The following is a 19093-nucleotide window of genomic DNA, read 5'->3' on the forward strand; positions in this document are numbered from 1 at the left end:
AGTGGTGCTATAGTACTGAGCTACATCCCCATCCCTTTTTATTTTTATTTTTTAATTTTGAGACAGTCTTGCCGAATGGCCCAGACTGGCCTCAAACTTGGGATTCTCCTGCCTTAGTCTCTCCAATAGCTGGGATTATTGGCATGCACTACCATGCTCAGCTTACTGAGTTTTTATGTGTTGTACATTGGACTGCGCAGGCACTTTAAAAAGTTTAACCCTCGGGGCTGGGGATATAGCTCAGTTGGTAGAGTGCTTGCCTCGCACGCACAAAGCCCTGGGTTCCATCCCCAGCACCACCACCAAAAAAAAAAAAAGTTTAACCCTCATCGCTGAACACAGTGGTGTGTGCCTGTAATCCCAGAGACTTGGGAGGCTGAGGTGGGAGGATAGTAAGATGGAGGCCAGCCTAGACAGCTTAGTGAGATCCTGTCTCAAAATTTAAAAAGGGCTGGGGCTGAAGTTCAGTAGTAGAGTGCTCCTGGGTTCAATCCCCAGTCCCCCCAAATAAATAAATAAATAAATTTAACCTTTACTATAACTCTGTTTTCTCCTTTTTGTTTTTGGGAAAGAGCCTTTGAGAGTTCAGTGACTTGCTTTGGAATTCCACAACCAGGTAGCACTTACACCTGCTGCACGTACCGAGTATACCAAATCGCCTCCCTCGTGGGCCAGAGAGGGTTCAACAGAAGTCAGGTGCCTACTGCCCTCTCCTCACAGAGACTGTTGGATTTTTTCACCGATGCTTGTTTCTGTTTCTTTAAAACAGAAGAAAGAATTGGTAAAGGAAAAACAAGACGAAGAAATAAAACAAGTGGAGGAAGACAAAACCAAGCAGATTTATAAGAACTGGAAAGAAGATTCCGAGTGGCAGGCCTCCCGTGAGTAGCGAGGCCCCAGTAGCTCCTTTGAGTCCCTCAGCTGCATCTTTCACTTAGTAAAACTATGAGTCCAGGAAGCACTGAAAGTGGGTGGTTGAGAGATGTCGTCAGGCTAAATTGTTACTCAAATGTCATTCCTAAGCGATGACTCAAAGACCTAGGAGAGCTACTTCTGAATTGCAGAATGATTTTTCAATTCTTCTTTATACCATCAAAATGATGAGCTCTCTTGATGATGGGATGGCATGTAGCTATGACAAATGTGCTTTGGAAGAGTGTCTAATGACCTCTTCAGCTCAGAGAAGAAAAAACATAAAATAGTGTGAAAAATATCACTACTTTAGAAAGTCTAAGTTACGAAGGAAAAAACTATAAGATTATTAATATATTAATAGTAGTTTTCTTGAGGAGGTGGGATTTAATTTTCACTTCTTTTATTATTCTTTTGTGAGTTTCCTTTTTCACTCTACATTTTCAACAGTGAATGCATTTTAAAAGTCTCATCTTGCCTGGCACAGTGGTGCACACCTGTAACTCTAGAGACTCTGGAGGCTGAGGCAGTAGGATTGCAAATTTGAGGCCAGCCTCTGCAATTTAGCAAGGCCCTAAGCAACTTTGAGACCCTATCTCAAAATAAAAAAGTAAAAAGGGCTGGGGATTGACTCATTGGTTAAGCACCCCTAGGTTCAATCTCCAGTACCAAAAAAAAGCTTTATTCTTTATTGACCCATAACAAGTGTTCTTATGGGGTATAGTGTGCTGTTTCAATGTGACATAACTTTGTAATCTAAAGAACACGGAATAACAGGCTCGATATATTAGTATCCCTCTGACCCAACTCTGACCCCCTTTTGAGCTGGCACTGCCAGAGATAAGCCCCATGGGGAGAAAAATAGCCAATGCAAATGAAGGCCAAGCAGTGGATGCTCAAGGATGAGGATGAGGGAATTCATGTTGGAGAAAGGATCAGGGTTTCCATCTGACATGCACAAAGAAGTCTAAACAGCCAGATCATCCCTTGAGGCAGGCTGAGCAGGAGAGCAGGAGTGGCAGTATTGGCAAGGTGTTGAGAATCCTAAACTGGTCTACAGTCCCATTACAACAAATGCCATTAAAATGATAATTTTTGTGAAGAGAAAATATTTGCAAGATCCAGTCAGTAACCACCTTCTGCTGGGCCCTGAAACCCTAGTATAATGAAATATTTTTGGTATCTCTTTGAAGTCAACTATAGTAGGATTTGACCAATAAAGCCTGAAGTGTAAATATACTCAATAAAAATTATTCTTTCATCTCACGTTAGAGTCTTTGACATTATGTGGCTGAAACAAAACACTCTCTCTTTTACAAATAATATTAAAAGACAGTATTGGGGTATTTTGACATGTTCTAACATGTTCTACAATTATCTGGAACGTGTGTGTGTGCGTGCGTGCGTGTGCGCGTGTGTGTACACATGGACACACAGCAGTTGTCCTTCAGTATCAGCAGGGGATTGGTTCCAGGACCCCTGGAGAGACCAAAATCTGAGGATGCTCCAGTTCCTTATATTAAATGGTGCACTATTTGCATACGGGCACCTCCTCCTGTATACTTTTAAGTCTTTCCTAAATTACTTATAATACCAAGGGTATTTCTGCCAGGCCAGGCCACATGTGGTTCAGTTCCGGGCAGGCTCTGAGCATGACTTGTGGCAAGCTGTGCTGCTCCTTGCCTCCTCTGTGGCCACATGCCCCCAGGGGTCCTGCCTCCTTGGTCTCCTCTGAGGCTCATCACCTGGTCTTGCCCACTGCAGGGAGTTCTTGCACAAGTTCTCCACCTCTTTTCTCAGCCCTCCCTGCTCCCCAGTGAAAATCCCCCAGCTCCCAGATAAAGACAGGGAGTGAGCGCTGGGCTAGCCCTAGGAGCTGGGCAAGGGGCATCCCTGTGACCGTTTCTCAATAGAACCAGGTTGACTAGCTGCTCAGACCCTGCTCTGTGCACCGTGATGCACCGTCTCCTCCTGTCTCCGTGGGCTGACGTGGGCCTTTCTCAAACCTCATTCTTTTTCTAGTGAGAAAATCCAAAGCAGCTGATGAGAAGAGACGCTCCTTGGCTAAACAGGCGCGGGAAGACTACAAGAGGTTATCCCTGGCAGCCCAGAGAGGAAGAAGCGGTGAGGGACTGAGTGTTCCTCAGAAACCCAGAAGGCCTCCCCTTCCACCCAAGCCTCAGTTCCTACCCCCAGCGGGACACCCCCCAAAGCCTCTTGGGTAAGAACCAGCAGGGGCTCTAGGCGCAGCCTTGGGATGGGTTAATCAAAGCTCAGTCATGTGATGGGGGTGGGCGTGGGCGTGGGCGTGGGAGACTGGCTGGAGGCTGGTGGACTCAGCCTCACCTCTAGCTTCCTGACCCAGCATTCATCCCTCTCTTATCGAAAGACTGTGATGAGGATGGCTGGGAGCAAGAGGACTTCCTGCGCCCCGCCCAGCAGCGCAGGAGAGCCAGCACCTGGGTCTCTGGATGCTCAGGATGCCTCTAGTGATAAAAGGACAGTAAAGTAGGACCCTGCGGGCTGGTGGACTTCGATGTCATCACCACCGCTAAGTTTCCACCGCTGGGGATGGATAGCAGTTCTCCTTCTGAGATCTCTGGCTGATTTCATACTTTGGGAATTTGCACATGTTCCTTTTTTGAATAAACACTTTATTTGGTAACAATGAAAACTTTGCCTCCTAGGCTTTGGGGGCAGTAGGAAGAACAATTGTTTTGGAAAAACCCTGAAGAAAAAGGCAATGATACCACAGTAGAAGACCTCTCTCCCTCATGTTTACTGATTACAAAATCACTTTTACCTGGCTATTGACATCGTAGTATTTTTTGATATTCTAATATTTATTTAATTCTGTGGTGCTGGGGATCAAACTTTGGGCCTCATGCATGGTAGGTAAACTATATTCCTCCCACCCCTGGCCCTAATATTCTAATATTTAGAAAGAAAATGTTTAAAGTTAATTATGGATCGAATGAATCAGAACTGTCTTTAGCCTTGCCTTCTGAAATAAAAGCTAAAAACACTTCTTTGTTAGGAGGGTGGTGAAATGAAAACCAAACAAAATCTCCCTTGACCTGGAACTGGTCGTTATCATCAAGGTTTTTGTTTTCATTTTGTTCCTTAACAGGGATTATGACCTCAGAGGAAACACAAAGGTGGACCTTTTCCTCTGCTATAATTATTCCTACTTACTCAACTGAAAAGTTCCATTTTGAGATGTGGGGACCAACACTAAATGACCACGTTCTACAAAATGACAGTTGGAGGAATGATCTTTTTTCCTTTATGGACAGCAAAACAAGAGATAGATGTCCCCTTAGTTTTGTGATCAGGCTCCCATGTGTAGCCCTGTCCACCATGAGGCTTGTCTGTGTGCACACTGGTCACAGAGCCTGGGGCAGGGCTGTCTGAGTGGCTCACTCCTGTGCTCCAGTGTTTTCCAAGGGTGGCATGGGAGAAGGCCTTGTGATGTGTCCCTTCCCTGCAGTATTTTTAGAGCACAGTGCATTTGATTGGCAGCAACGAAGGTGGACTTTCTAAAAGGGCAGTTCTTGTTGTGAGCTTTGCTCAGCTCATTTTTTCCAACTTAAGGTACTGCTTGAGGTGCCTCTTGCGTCAGGCTGGGTGGGGTTGAGCCTGGGGCTCTACACAGTGACCAGAGGTCATCCAGGAGCCAGCCCAGAAGAAGACAGGACCTGTGTCTTTAGAATTTTGCTCCATCTTCAAGGATTTTCTGGAGAAAAAGAACCTCACTTAGAAGCTAGTAAAAGAATATATCATACAATCTCATGTATGTATGGTGGCTTTCCAGTAAAATCAAATCTTATAGCATATTTTTTCTAAAACATTCTGAAAATCATGAGGAATAATATATACATGTATAAGCAGATATACATGTATGTATGTATATCTAATACACATCACATGTGACTCAGTAATGCACATTATCATAGAAAGCACGAAGAGCCATAAATTAATTTACATTATAGGAAATTCTGGCGGCTCACCAAGATTATTTGTTGTTATTTTTAGGTGAATTCTTCTCAGGATAATTCTGCTATTAAGTAGGATTTTAAAATATATTTATTAATTGCAGCATTGCTTTTTGTATTGGAAACCTGTTTACATACCAGAACTCAAGTCCTACCACTGAATTTATTTCAAAATGATCCAGTTGTTTATTTTTTCTTCCAAATCTTCAAACCATCTTTTTCCTTTTACTTTGTGTTTTTGAGACTGTCTTTTAGTACAACTAAACCTCTTCAAAATAGGGGAGAGAAGAAAGCCAGTCCGGGAGGTTAGTGGAAACAGAGAAAAATCAAATAAAGAAAACATTAGGAAAGAATTTATCTATCACATGTGATTTCTTTTGTTTGCAAGTAAATGCTCTCTGGGAAAATAGTGCTGGAAAATAGTGCTTTTCAACTTTTCAAAAAGTTGAAAAGTATATTTCAACTTTTTAATGGTTATTTTCTGAAATTTTAATTGGGAGTTAATGGTCCTTCTAATTCCCATTAAAAATGAATTTAAATCTAGGTTTTAACACAGCAGTAGCTCATACCTATGACTTTCCCTTTGGTACTGGAAGGACAGGCGATGGATTTGTGTTCTTCCCTCTGTCTACCCTTGGGGAGTGTATAATGGTGGTATGCAAGGAGTCCCGCCGCTCATTAGCTCAGCCCATGTAATTAGATGTTGAGATGTATATAGTTGTGTGTGTGTGTGTGTGTGTATACACAGATGGCACACACATGCTGTCCCTCAGTATCTGTGGGAGAGTAGTTTCAGGATTCCACAAGATAACCAAGATGCTTATTTCCTATAGGAAATGGTGCAGTATTTAATATAATCTTGGCACAGAGTCTTGTATACTTTAAATCATCTCTGGGTTACTTATAATACCTAATGTTACTTGATCCTAGCTCAGAAGTCTGACGGTGGGATGGGTGGGTCCCACATCTAGCCCCCACTTGCCCCAAAAACCAAACAGAAAAGGTAATATTAAATTCAGGAAAAGATTATTTAAGAAGTGCCAAGAAAAATTAGAAAAAGAACTTTAGTCAAGATGTCCATAACTGGAAGGCAAACTGGGATCCAGCATCTCAGCCCCGTCTTTGGAGTGCTGACAGGAGTTTTAGGCTTAGAGGAGGAATTGGGTTGGGGGTGGGGTGGGGGTGGGGAGCTCTGCGTAGTTAAAAGCCCTGGTCAGACTGGTGTGGCTGATTCTGGGGGTGGCTCTGGAGAAATCCTTATCACCTGAGGGAGCAGTTTCCACTTTTTGCTCAGAATGTTAATCAGACCTGCAGTCCTGCGGGGCAATTCAGGTCTCCTGCTCAGGGGTCATCTCACCTCAGGGGTGATGTGCTGCCTCCTGCTTCCTGGAAGGTGTAGGACAAGGACTGAGGACTTCTGGGTGTCACTCCTGGGGTCGGAAACAGTCTGCGGCACATCTTGCCTCAGCCTTAAACGGGAAGGGCATAGGTTAGGTAAACTCAGGGCTAATAAGCCTCATACTGCGAGCTTTTAGATGAACCCTCCTTAAAGGATTAATGCATCTACATGCAGAGCTGAAGAGGGATTGGACCCCAATATTAAGGTAATAAAGGAGACAGATGCAGAGTGAGGCAGGGATGCCCAGCTGGATCCTGCTTTCCTTCACCATTGAGCATCTGCACAGGCCTAAGGAGTCCAGTGCTTTGCCAGGTGGGTGACGCACACCTGTAATCCCAGCAGCTTGGGAGGGTGAGGCAGGACAATCATGAGTTCAAAGCCAGCCTCAACCACTTAGCAAGGGGTTAAGCAAGTCAGTGAGACCTTGTCTCTAAATAAAATACAAAATAGGGCTGGGGATGTGGCTCAGTGTTAAGTACCCCTGGATTCAGTCCCTGGTACAAAAAAAAAGAGTGCTTTTAGCAAAAGCCAGCATCTCTAGCTTCTTGTTATATAATACATACATACTACATAAATAGTCGTTCTACTGTATTGTTTAAGGAATAAATGACAAAGAACAAAGGTCTGAACCTGTTCATCACAGACATGATGTTTTTTCTTTGGATATTTTTGATCCTCCACTGATTGAATCCAAGGATGTGTGGAATATTTGGACACGGAGGGTATCACACACCACACACACACACACACACACTCAGGATATATAAAATATTTTTGAGGATATTATTTTCAAATTAGTTGGCTCTAACTTGGAAACTGTTTCACAAATATCAGCAATCAGGGCGTGACCAGGACGGCCTCCAGCTCGGCCCAGGAGGACATCATCCGGTGGTTCAAGGAGGAGCAGCTGCCCTGCCGAGCAGGCTACCAGAAAACCTCAGACAGCATCGCCCCCTGGTTCCATGGTGAGTGAGGAGGAGGTCTTTGAAGGCCCATGGAGCTGTGCTAATCCACCAGGAAGGCAGAAAGAATAAAAGCTTCCTTTCATTTGTGCTGCCCCAAATGCATCTTTCACACCATTTCCACAAATCGGGTTTTCAGAGGTTGCTCAGCGAGCGGCCTCCTCATGCCTGTTTGGGAAGCAGTCCACATTCAGGGTGACTGTGTGCGCTCCGGTTATTCAGCCCCACACACAGGCGCTGGGGGCGGGTGGGCAGAGCAGGGCTTCCTGCTGGCTCACACGAGGGCACTTGGTTGTGATTCCATCAAATGGCACCGTCCTCCCTGGCCCAAGGGGTCAGCAACTGCCGGTGGCCATGCTAGGGTGGGGAGTCACAGGGGGAAGGTCAGGCTCTGACCAGCTCCCTTAAGGAGTCCAGGGAATTTATGCAAACTATTGTCTTTCTCTGTATCCGACCAATTTATTGGAGACTCATTTTTCTCATCTTTTAAATGAAGAGATTAAACTGTGTGATCTTTAATTTAAAAATTCTGTGACTTTGATTCCTTGTTTCTGGTGTAGTTAAGGATGCAAGGTGGATTTGTTGGGTCCTGAACAGGTATTAATTAATCAATTGTTCCATATTTGACCCAAGAGTTGTGATTAATTGAAATACCATTGTCTACTCAGCTTGTGCATGCTTCACTAACCTCTAATTTCTTGGATTTTGAGACCAGGGTGTGGCTTCTAGAAGCCCTAAGTTGGCTTCCATGAGGTCTATGTTTGGGGCTAGGGGCGGGGCTCACAGATGAAACCCTTCTGGGTTGGATTCCCAGCACCTCCTAAAACAAAAACAGAAAAACTGTGACCCAGTTGGCTAAATATACAACAAAAAGTGCTTTCATACAAAAATGTTAAAAGTTCTCCCACTTAGCATGCTTGACCTAGTGAGCCTAGTTTGAATTATGTTTAAGTATGTTTAAGGCATCTTTCTAAAAAATAGCTGCCTAACACATAGCATGACAAATCTCCTAAAAAAAAGAACAAATTCTTTGTGACAGACTTTCTCTTAAAGGACTGATTTACAGTCAGAATGTTACAGAACTGTGTGGCGTCAAACACGATTGTCCATTGCTGGAGGAGTCCCCTCCTGCTCCTGGGATTGGGTTGAAAGCCTCCTTCCTTTCTGTGCTGCTTTGAAGATGTTATCAAAGATGAACAGAAAGCACCCTGGCCAACTGCAAATGTGTTCGCTATGGTTATCTCTGCTGTCCTGTGTCACTTTTTTTTTTCCTTATAAGATAAGCACTGAGGAAATCGGCCACTTTGTAGTTTCTGTGTTCCTGGGCAGAAGATGCCGTTATCCCTAGTTACATGGGCGGTGGTCTGTTTCACAGCAGGCAATAAAAAGTTGAAAATGTTGGTTGATGTTTGTCATTAAAACTTCTGGCACTTGACCCACAGTTCCATTTGAAATAGTTGCTGAAAGCTGGGAAGACCTAGTTGGTCTAATAATCTAATTCAAGCTTTGGTTAAAAAATAAGACTCAAGTTCTTCTGCATATAACATGTAAATATGCTGTTGTTATTATTATTTATACGAATACTTGTCAGTTATCAGCAAAATCAATAATACAATGACAAATAAATACACAGCCACATAGTTCATATAAATTCTTATCTTCGGCGTTTGGAAAACACATTTCATGTTCCCACTGTAGAGAGATGATGGTCAGGCCCTACATTTTGGAAATACCATTACTGATTCATCAGGAGCCCTGTTCTGAAATCTTGGGGTGGAAGCTCTGTGCTGGCTTACCATCTCCTCTGTCCTTGACTTTGTGAGTCACCCTTCTCAGGACACGTTCTGCCTTCCTAAGTACTGGGTCCTTGTAAGTTCATACTGTCATCCTTTTCTCCTGATGGGGACTGGCGGGGGAGGGGAGGACAGGGAAATGAAGACTACAGGATCTCCGGCTTTTGTGGCTGGGTGGAAGGTAGTCATGATGTCAGCCGAGAGAAGGGACCCAGGGGATGCGGAGGCTTAGGAAAGCGACAAGAGGGAGGAGAGTGAACTCATGTGGGATATGTTGAGTTTGAAGTGAAACTCGGGGCACTCATGAAAATATCCACTTGGCAGCTGGGTGAACGGATCAGCTGAGGATGAGTCACCAGCATGTGAGTGAAGCCATGGGAAGGGATGTGAGTTTCCAGGGGTGAGTTAGGAAGCATGACAAGAGAAGATGACCAAGGACATCTGATGGCAGAGGAGGCCCCGCAGAGGTGCTGTGAGGACCGGCATCAGGCACCCAAGAGCTTTTGGGCTCAGGCCTTGTTTCCTACTTGGGTTCCTGATGAGGCAAAATAGCATCTGGCCTCCAAATATCCTATGACAGTGTGTGCTCTACACGCAGGGCAAGATGGTCTTGTCTCTGAACTCCTAGATATAGGATTTTGATGAAAATCCAAAGACCAATAGATTCTGGAATGAAGGTCCTAAGCATCTAGATATGTAAAATCTCCTCACATCTACTCTTCTCCCAGCATAAATTTAAGCTTTTTGAATGTACATTCATAGAACCAATAGGTCTCAATTTTTACTGGGCTTTTGGTTCCACAAGGGATGTGCGTAAGAACCCTTAGACCATTTTCTGTTGCTATGACAAAATAGCCAAGGCTGGGTAAATGATAATGAAAAGAGGTTCATTTATTTAACTCACAGTTCTGAACATGGGGACAACAACTGCTCAGGTTCTGGAGAGGGCCATGTGCTGCTCAACTTATGGTGGAAAAGAAGGAGGGGAATAGGTTGCCTGCAGAAGGGGCCAAGAACATGGAGAGGGGGCCTCACTTAGTTTCAACCGGTTCTTGCAAGAATTATTCCAACATGGAGAGCGAGAATTCACTCTGTCCAGTCCCAGGAGAGAGGCATCAGTCCTCTTAGTGACTTAATCACCTCTGAGAGGTCCCATCTCCCAATACTGCAGCCCTGAGGGGTTTAGCCTGAATATAGGTTTTGGTGGAAACAAAACTAGATTCAATCCATAGGAGTCTAAAGTTTGTTTTCACTTTCTGTTAGTTTTCCTTAGTGCCCAAACACGCTGGTAGTTTTCACTTGGATTAGTTTGGTGTTGGGGTCCAGATGCAATCAGGCAGGTTGGCTGGCTGTCTTTTGACTGCTTCTCGTCTTCTAAAGGGTCGGGACCAGGGTCCTCATTCTAAGTCATTCCCTGATTCCTTCTCAGGAGGCTTTTCTATCTACCCTTGGAGAGGACTCCCTGCAAATTGGTAGCTTCCCTCCCTACATTGCAGCCACCGAGTCACGAGTACATAAACCTTCAGCCATGTGGCAGACGCCTGAGGAAGGGATTTTACAATTTGTATTTTTCTCATTTTAAAAATATTTTCAAATGTAATTCATTTTAGTTTTGGAAATTTCCTTCCCGCATGGTGCAGAGTAGCCAACCTGCTTCACAGAGTCCACCCATTTAATTATGAATCTCATCCAAAGCAGGGGAAAGACCCATCTTCACAGAAATAGCCATAGTAATTTTTGACTAAATATCTGGGCACCATGGGCCAGACATGTTGACTCATGTTATGGTTTAAAGATGAGGTGTCCCCTAAAAGCTCACGTGTCAGACAATGCAAGAACCATTAGATTGTGAGAGTCATAAGGTAACCATTGGATTAATCCACTGATGGATTAACTGGGTGCTAACTGTAGGCAGGTAGGGTGTGGCGGAAGGAAGTGGGTCACTGGGGACATGACTTTGGGGTTTCTATTTGTCCTTGGTGAGCAGAGCTCTCTCTCTCTCTCTGCTCCCTGGTTGCTGTGTCCTGAGCTGCTTTCCTCTGCCACACCCCTCCACTGTGACCCTCTGCCTCACCTCAGGCGCAGAGCTATGGAGTTGGCCACCATGGGCTGAGACTTCTGAAACCGTGCGCTAAAATAAACTTTTCCTCCTTTAAGTTGTTCTTGTCGGGTCTCTCTGTCACAGCAACGCAAAACTGACTAAAACAACCCCTAACATTAATCACTACGGCAGCCTTCTTGGAAGATTTTCTTGGCCTGTGAGAAGTAGACCCCATTGATATTAAGAATCAGGCCTGATTTAGATTCTCAGAGTGGAATCAGGCAAAGAATTCTCCAAACCACAGGCATGAAAAAAGACTGTACAAATTTAGTTTTCTTCTTTCTTTCCTCATTTAAAAACTGATGTTTTTTATGAAATCCTTTAAACATACTACAGAAAAAAAACAAACATAAAGAACACCAGTGATATAACAAATGTTAGATCTGCTCTCCAGATGAAATGAACGTCAACAGTCACATGTACTTCATGTCTGTTTAAAAATAAATAAATCTTACAGAGAGAACTTAGGGCTCTTTTCTACTCCATTTTTAATTCCATTTCCTTCTGTTCTCTCCTTCTGCAAAGGTAAACCTCTCTCCTAAAGGGGTACTTTCCATTAATATTTTATACTACAAACATCTTTGTTTCTATGAAATATGCAGTATTGTGCTGAACATTTACAATGGTATCATGTTGCACATATTTTCTATCAACATCGTGTTCTCTAGATTTGCCTTTATTTATAAATGTAGACTGCTCCCATTGTTGGGTGTTTTATTATATATAGTATGCACACATGTATCATTGCTCCTTTATGTCTTTTTCTACATTTGGTATATATTTTTTTTTTCTGCTGTTACAGAAATGAGGTAGTACACTCTCCTTTGGTCTCATATCTGAAATGCTCTGAAACTTGAGCTGATGTGTTGCTCAAAAAGTTTCAGATTTTGGAACATTTCAGATTTTCAGAAATCTGGGGAAGTCTATGCTAATATTACAAAATCCAAAAAATTACAAAATCTGAAATAATTCTGGTCCTAAGCATTTCAGAAAAGGGATGCGTCACCTAAACTAAATACAAGTGCCTCCCAGAGTGATTCTGCCCAAACATGTGCTCCTGCAGCCGTACTTGAGGACTGCTGCTTTCCTATTTCCTTCCCAGTGCTGGGTAACGCCAGACTTGATTTTCCATTCATCTCATGGGTGCACAGTGGGTTTCCTCCTATTTGAAATCTCATTGATCTGTAAGGCTTACTACATGATTGCTGGCCGGCTGAGTATCTACCATAATTACATCTGCATAATTACATCTGCATAATTACATCTACTGATCTTTCAGCCATTTTCCCAGTGAGTTGATTTTTTACACTGATTCATAAGATTTTATATATCCCGGATGCAAATCCTTTGTCAATTACAGGGGTTGCACATAGCTTCTTCTGATCTGTGGTTAGTCTGTGACTGAGTAACTTTGTGGCACATTTTGAAGCACAGAAGTTTTTCATTTCGATGAGATAGAGATTAGTTCTTTTTTCTTTATGGATTTTGCTTGTTGTCATGCACAACCATTTGTAATTTATTTTTTGTATATGATATGAGGTTTGGAGATATTCATTCATTCATTCATTTATTATTGTGTTAAAGTGCACATTATGTGAAATTTTCCATCTTAACCATTTTTAAGTGTAAAGTTCAGTTGTGGTGTTTGTTTTTTTCCAAGTTCATTTATAGTCTGCCTCTATGGCAACCTTCATCTTGAGGTGCAAACTTGTGGTCTTCTTGGGGCTTTTCTGAACCTGTGCCTTTCTTTGGGCTTGTGTGGTTGCTTTCTGATTTTTACAGTATTTGCAGTTGTTTTTTAATGGACCAGTCTTTTGTGTCTAGCTCCCAGAAGGGAAGAAAGAGAAAAATCAATGGGGGTGGGGATGAATTTTAAAGTTTCATAACTAGACCATTGAGACTTGAGTTGTTTTCTTCTCTGTATAGGAGGGGAACGAGAGTATATGTCATGGGTTGTTTTTACCAAGCAAAACAGCTAATAGGAATGAAGTGCTCTGAGCAGAGCCAGGCATGCAGTGATTCTGTGATGACTTCTCAGAACTGAGCGACTTAGAAGGTGCCCACCTTCCTGTCCTTGTCTAGCCCTTCACCACAATACTAACCCTGCTGTAGAACGTCATTGTGTTTTGTGGTACTGGGGATTGAACCCACGGATGCTCTACCATTGAGCTACATCTCTTGCCCTTTTTATTTTATTTGCGAGACAGGTCTCAGCTAACTTGTTGAGGCTGGCCTTGAACTTGTGATCCTCCTGCATCAGCTTCCCGAGTTGCTCAGATTAAGGGCGTGTGTCACTGTGTCTGGCTACACAGAATATAATTTTAAGTAGCAGTGTCATATACAAGGAATAAGTGGCACTTCAATAAAACAGATCTTAATTACTGTAAAAACCTAAAAACCGTCACCTATGCTATGTTCACAAGTATTTTTTAGGAGCTGTTTGGGAAGTTAGCAGGATCTGTAGATAACCACGGAGCTCGGGGTGCAGGGAGGCACCCGTGAGACCTGGAGTCGCCGAAGCAATGTCTTCTGCTTTCTGGATCTGTACTCTTCTGGACATTGTAAAGTCCATTTGGTTTCATTTCCTTAGGAAGGACTGCTTTCTTCTGTCTTTCTCTCTTCTCCTCCTGTTGTCCTGAACACCAGTTTTCAGTTCAGGACTGTCATGACCCTTATGTACAATCCTTGTTTTTATTAATTTCATTTTTGCATCTGGTGACCATATTATCAGTTAGTCTGTAAGACGGACCTAGTAGTCTATGAGGTCCTGAAGGAATTGATAAATGACAGAAATTCCCTTGGCCAACAGTAGTGTTCTGCTGACTGACAGTTGTCCTACCCTAATCCAGTTCCAGATTGGGAGTCTTCAAGGTATGTAGGAATATAATTAATCACACCTACTAACATGCTTTGAAATCTCCTAAAGAAATGGTCAATAAATAAGTAAAATTGAAGTTTGAAGGTCTGCACAGAAACCCACAGGTTAACGTCTTCACTCTCTATCAACGCTTCCCCACTCCTCCTATCGGACAGCCATGTGTAGGAGCTTAGAAATTGGCAGGGAAGGGGAGAGGGAAGGTGGGTAGAAAGACAGAAATAAATGTATAACAGATTTCTGGTTAGCACATTTCCAGTTGTTTCTGTTGAGAAGTCACATATTTGCTCTGTGCATCGTGGCTGATCATTATTCCACCAAAGTATAATTAACACTTTCTTTATTCAAATACGGTTTCAGCTAGACTGTTGATGAAGTGGCTCCATCTTTATTTGCTTCTTAATGGATGTCTTTTGCTGTCACGGCCTGTAATTGAGCCTGCCTTCTAAACGCTTTAGTCTTCATAGTCTATATTTTAGGCGACTTAAAAAGCAAATCCCTTTCGCTTCAGTGGGATACCAACAGAGCTCACACTGCAGCTCTTTTAATTGCTTTCATGTCTGACACATCCTGCTGTCTCGTTCTCCTTGGGAGGTAAATCCTCTCCATCTCAGTGGACGCAGCTGTCCCCTGGAACCTCTGTTCCTAGAGACCACTGCCAAGGTGGCTGCCTGTGTTCTTTCCCTCCTCCCTGCCTGGCAGTTTGTCCTTCTGCGTGGGCACCAGGTCCACCCCGGCCTGAGCATCCATAACTGAATAGGTCACATTCAGAGAGGCCCGGAGATGCTTACCACGGCGTCTTTCACGCTGAAACCTTAGCAAAACTGTCAATCAATGCCCCTCAGTGATCTTTCTGTCGACTCTCTTGCTGTGGAATAGAGATTTTTAATCACGGGGCCATCAAAATTCTGCCCACCTCTCACGAAGGGGTTTTCAGGCAGCTGCTGTGTTCATCAAGCACAGATTACTGATTTATGTGTCTTCTCAAAGCCTTGTTCCCAAGCTGCAGATGATGGTGCACGTCCAGCCTCATTTACATACAGGATGCACACATTCCAGGGAGCACATAGGCTGTGGTCAGCAGCAAGAATATTCTACCACCTGTGGGTGGCCAGGAAGGGCAACTGGAAGCCCATTCACTGGCAGTCACTTGCGAGGGACCCAGCAGAGCTCCTTTTAGCGTGAAGGCTCTCTTACATTAATGGCTCCAAAGCACTCGTCTGAATCTTTCTCTCCAGGTCTCCTCTGAGACTGCCACATATTTGTTCAGATTGCTGAAGTAACTGGGGAAGATGAAACAGAAAGAGGCTAAAGCAACGCACATTTATTCCCAGAAGAGCAAAGAGCGAACTTTTCTGCAGAAAATACCACACACGTTGCTTTTTTTTTTTTTTTCTGGAAGACTCAGACTTGTTGGATAAATGACTCAGTACAGCAGACTTCTCACAAAAACTGTTACTGATTTACTATGAGTGTTGAGACTGGTAGAGGCTTGTGGAGTGGGTACATTAGAGGCCAAGGAGAGCCTCTCTGCTTTGGGGTGCTACTTAGAATTTTGTAAGGAAAGGGGGGTTCTACTATTTAGAGTAAGTTTTCTTAAAAGTCACGTTTTTGCCGTCAGACTGTCTTGGTCAGCAGTGCTTTCTTGTTGCCTTCTCCACAGCTGGACCGGGTTGGGCACTCTTCCTTTACTCCCTGGGAAGGGAGGCGGCAAAGGGAGTCAGTAGTGGTTGGAGTCCCCAGGCAGCTAGCTGGCTGTGTGGCCAGGGACAAGTCACACGGCTTCTGTACTTGTCTCTGCTTTGCATGGTGCAGATCATGACTGAAGATGGATGAGTCAATGGGAACAAATCACTCTGAACTGAGTGTGGTGCAGAGTAGTTCCCAGGAGTGTTAGCCATGAGGTGGTGAAGGGAGAACAAACCATGCGAGGAGTTCTCATCTCTGAAGGGTTAAGTCAACCTTTTGAGGTGACCAAGGCCTGAGACCTCCACGGTGAGAACTTGCCATCGTGATTCATCTTCTAGATAGGGCCTCAGGCATGTCCCAGAGCCTCTCCCAAAATACTCCCCTTAATGCAGAAGGAGTTGAAGAAAGCATTGAGTAGAAGGCGCCATTGGTGAAGGCAGCGCTGCCTCCCCCCCCATCCCCCCAGTACAAGACTTCCACTGGATACTCTGCACTCGGGGTCCCACAGGCTGCCACTTGGAAGCTTGGTCTTCTAGAAGCCTTTTCTTCCTTTATTCACTCCCTAACTGCAGGCAGGAGGCAGTGTAGGACTTTGAGATCCCTGAGCTGCAGAGCCATGTCCCTTTATGAATGTGGTCTTTTGCCCCTTCTCTTGCCATATTCTGGGGGTGGCTCAAGAGGCAGGGGATGCAAGACACAGCACGAAAAGAAGGGGAGATACCAGGGCAAAGTGGGGAGGGGCAGTCCTCAGGCACTGGCAGCTCAGCAGGAGCCATGAGGTGCCACAGCCTGAAGTCTCTGGGTCCTCAAAAAATGAACCCCGAGCTCAGGAGAACAGGAGAGGGCCCTGGGGCATCATGGCACGCCCATCCAGACCACACAGAAATATCACTGAAAAATGCACACCCTCTTTAAGTCGCCAAGGGAAAAATGAACACCTGTGTACCCACATTTTGCCCGTTCCCAGGAAATGGCATGAGCCCAGTGGCTTAAAAACCACTAGAGTGGGAGAGAAGGACCCAGAGCCATTGCTAACTCACCCTGTAACCTTGGGCACCTACCCTTTGTGCATTAGTTTGCTCATCTACAAAGTGAGGATGATGCCAATGGTGAGTGACACTAAGAAGCAACACAGCTCTCCATGACACGGGCTGGCAGGTTTTTTGAGGATAACAACAGCATCTTGTTGTGGGATTGCGGTAAGGATTAAATGAGGCAATACATATTTTGAGTTATTATCTGTGATCTTTCATTTGATCTTTAAATACACATTTTCCAGGTGCAGGAAGTACATGTTACAGACGTACACCTGGTGGTACTTCAGAGAAAAGTGACACGTGTCCCTTGTTCCCGTGTTAGCAGTTCTCAGACTAGAGACTGTGGCTGCACAGAAGTGTCCTAGAGAAGGAAGCTTTTGATTCAATTGTAAGAAAAGCATCCGTTAGAACTTTTTGGGGGTGTATCTTCCAAGTGGTAGATGCCAAGGGTGCTAAAGAAAATAAAGGTGGTAATCACCTTCTGGGATTCCCAGGGGAGCAAGGAGAGAGTCATGGCAGAATGTACAGGGAATCCAAGGACAGAGCTGGCATCATCCAGGTGAGTGCACAGGTGGAGGCAGGAGCCAGGTACATGGCATGCCCAGGGGAAACTGAGTCTTACTCAGATACTTCATGCTGTGGGGTTGAATCTTGGAGAACCAGCAGTTTCCCGGGAGGAGCTGTGGAGAAGGGCACCCCACTGATGTGCCCTCTTCCTGGGTAGCATTACTGTCCCTTGGATTTCCTGCTGGGGTTTCTGAGTTACTTCAAGTCTCTTGGGGTCATAGTGTGAAAATTAGTTCTCCTAGGCCTTTCCTGGGCAAAACCATCACTCCAGAGAGGTCTAGAGCTGCCCAGTTTAGTGCAGTAGCCTCTGACCACTTGGTTTTTTCCTATCAACATTAATTAAAAACAAATAAGATTACAGTTGAGTCCGTAAGTCCCACTAGCCCCATTTCAGGTGCTCAGTAGCTACATGTGGCTGGGGGTTACCATGTGACCAGTACAGATGACATTCCACCATCGCAGGCGTTGCTGTTGAATGGTACTGTTCTAGGGTGAGCCCTGGTGTCATGCAGAGGGGAGGGAATGGGACATTTCTCTCTGCTCACCCTCAACTCTAGCTGTTATAAACCTCTGTTCTGGGGTTCAGACCTCCAGGAGCTGGGCCTCCAGCTCTGCCCTAGGCTCTTCAAGGTCAGGTGCTGTCCCTGAGACTTTGTGCCATAGCCCCACCACTCTCTGCCTGGATTCAGCTCTAAATTAGACAGTCTTTTCCTGGGTGAAAATCTGATTCATCACAATGACGAAATAAAAGAAATTTCTCATTTACCCCTTTCCTCTAGCACGGAAATCCCCCGATGACCTTGGGTGGGTTTGGTTCCTGTGACGTGTAAAGAGCTGGTAGAGGGAGGCTGTGGGAGTGCCTTGGCCGTGAGCTTGTAGGATGAATTCCACTGCTTCAGAATTCACAGTCATCCAGGGGGCAAATGAGCGAGCATAAATAGTAACTGCAGGGAGCTCGCCTGCACCCACAGCAATTAAGACCTGACACTGGAGTCGGCATTGCACTTTATAACTCCCGACCTGCTCAGGCATTCGAGTCAGCCACTGCAATACCCTAAATGCACCCACAATTTATGATAAATTGTCCATCAACCTGTGTCTTCAGATGTGCCAACAGAAGGTGCTCTGTAGGAGTAGAAACCCTCTCATAAAGCAAGAGGAACTGAAAGAAGCCCTGCTTGCATCATTCAAAGCCTGGTCCCTGGGGCCACTCACCTTTGAGCTGGCCCTCTCTCCTGTGGTATACCAGGAAGCTCCTTTCTGACCTGGGATTTGCTGCAAGATTATTTTATTGTGTTCTGGAATCTCGGGAGATTAGATAGTGCCAAGATACTGTGTAACAGGTGATAATTACTGAGATTAGGGGGCTTATGGGCAGTTTGATTTACAGTTACTGTGTGGCCTGATTTTAGGAGGAATTTGACCTTAGCCCAGGCGTGGTTATCATTTTCCAAAATTGCTTTCATTTTAGGAGTCCAAATCCATCTGGATGACATCCAGATGTTATAAATTATGACATCTGCTCCATCTGCCAAAGGAGCTTGGATCTTCAGAGTTAGCTTGTCAGAACATCCGGGAGGAGAGAGAGAGATGATTTCCAGGGGCTTGTTTGCCCTCTCATCATGGTTTATCAGGTCCTCCATTCTGAAGGGAGTTTTTTTTGTTTTGTTTTGTTTTGTTTTAATGTCAGTGAAAAATATCCCTGCTCTCTCAGTCTAATATGGTGTCTTCAAATCTGTGTCACATGCAGTCCCTGTACAGGC

The 19093-nt window shown here is 44.4% G+C and overlaps 1 protein-coding gene across 4 annotated transcripts in view; it reads left to right on the plus strand.

The window, feature by feature from the left end:
- Nucleotides 1-19093, plus strand: part of Sh2d4a (SH2 domain containing 4A) — a 62134-nt gene that overhangs the window by 34076 nt on the left and 8965 nt on the right. For all 4 annotated transcript variants that reach the window (XM_046447653.2, XM_046447658.2, XM_046447655.2 and 1 more), the window contains 3 exons: nucleotides 770-881; nucleotides 2935-3133; nucleotides 7141-7271. In XM_046447653.2, the coding sequence (XP_046303609.1) occupies nucleotides 770-881; nucleotides 2935-3133; nucleotides 7141-7271 (442 nt within the window). The remainder of the gene's footprint in view (nucleotides 1-769; nucleotides 882-2934; nucleotides 3134-7140; nucleotides 7272-19093) is intronic.

The sequence above is a fragment of the Marmota monax genome, unplaced genomic scaffold (genome assembly GCF_021218885.2).
Source record: "Marmota monax isolate L192 unplaced genomic scaffold, Marmota_monax_Labrador192_F-V1.1 WCK01_AAM20220418_F8-fsc00040, whole genome shotgun sequence".
NCBI lineage: Eukaryota > Metazoa > Chordata > Mammalia > Rodentia > Sciuridae > Marmota > Marmota monax.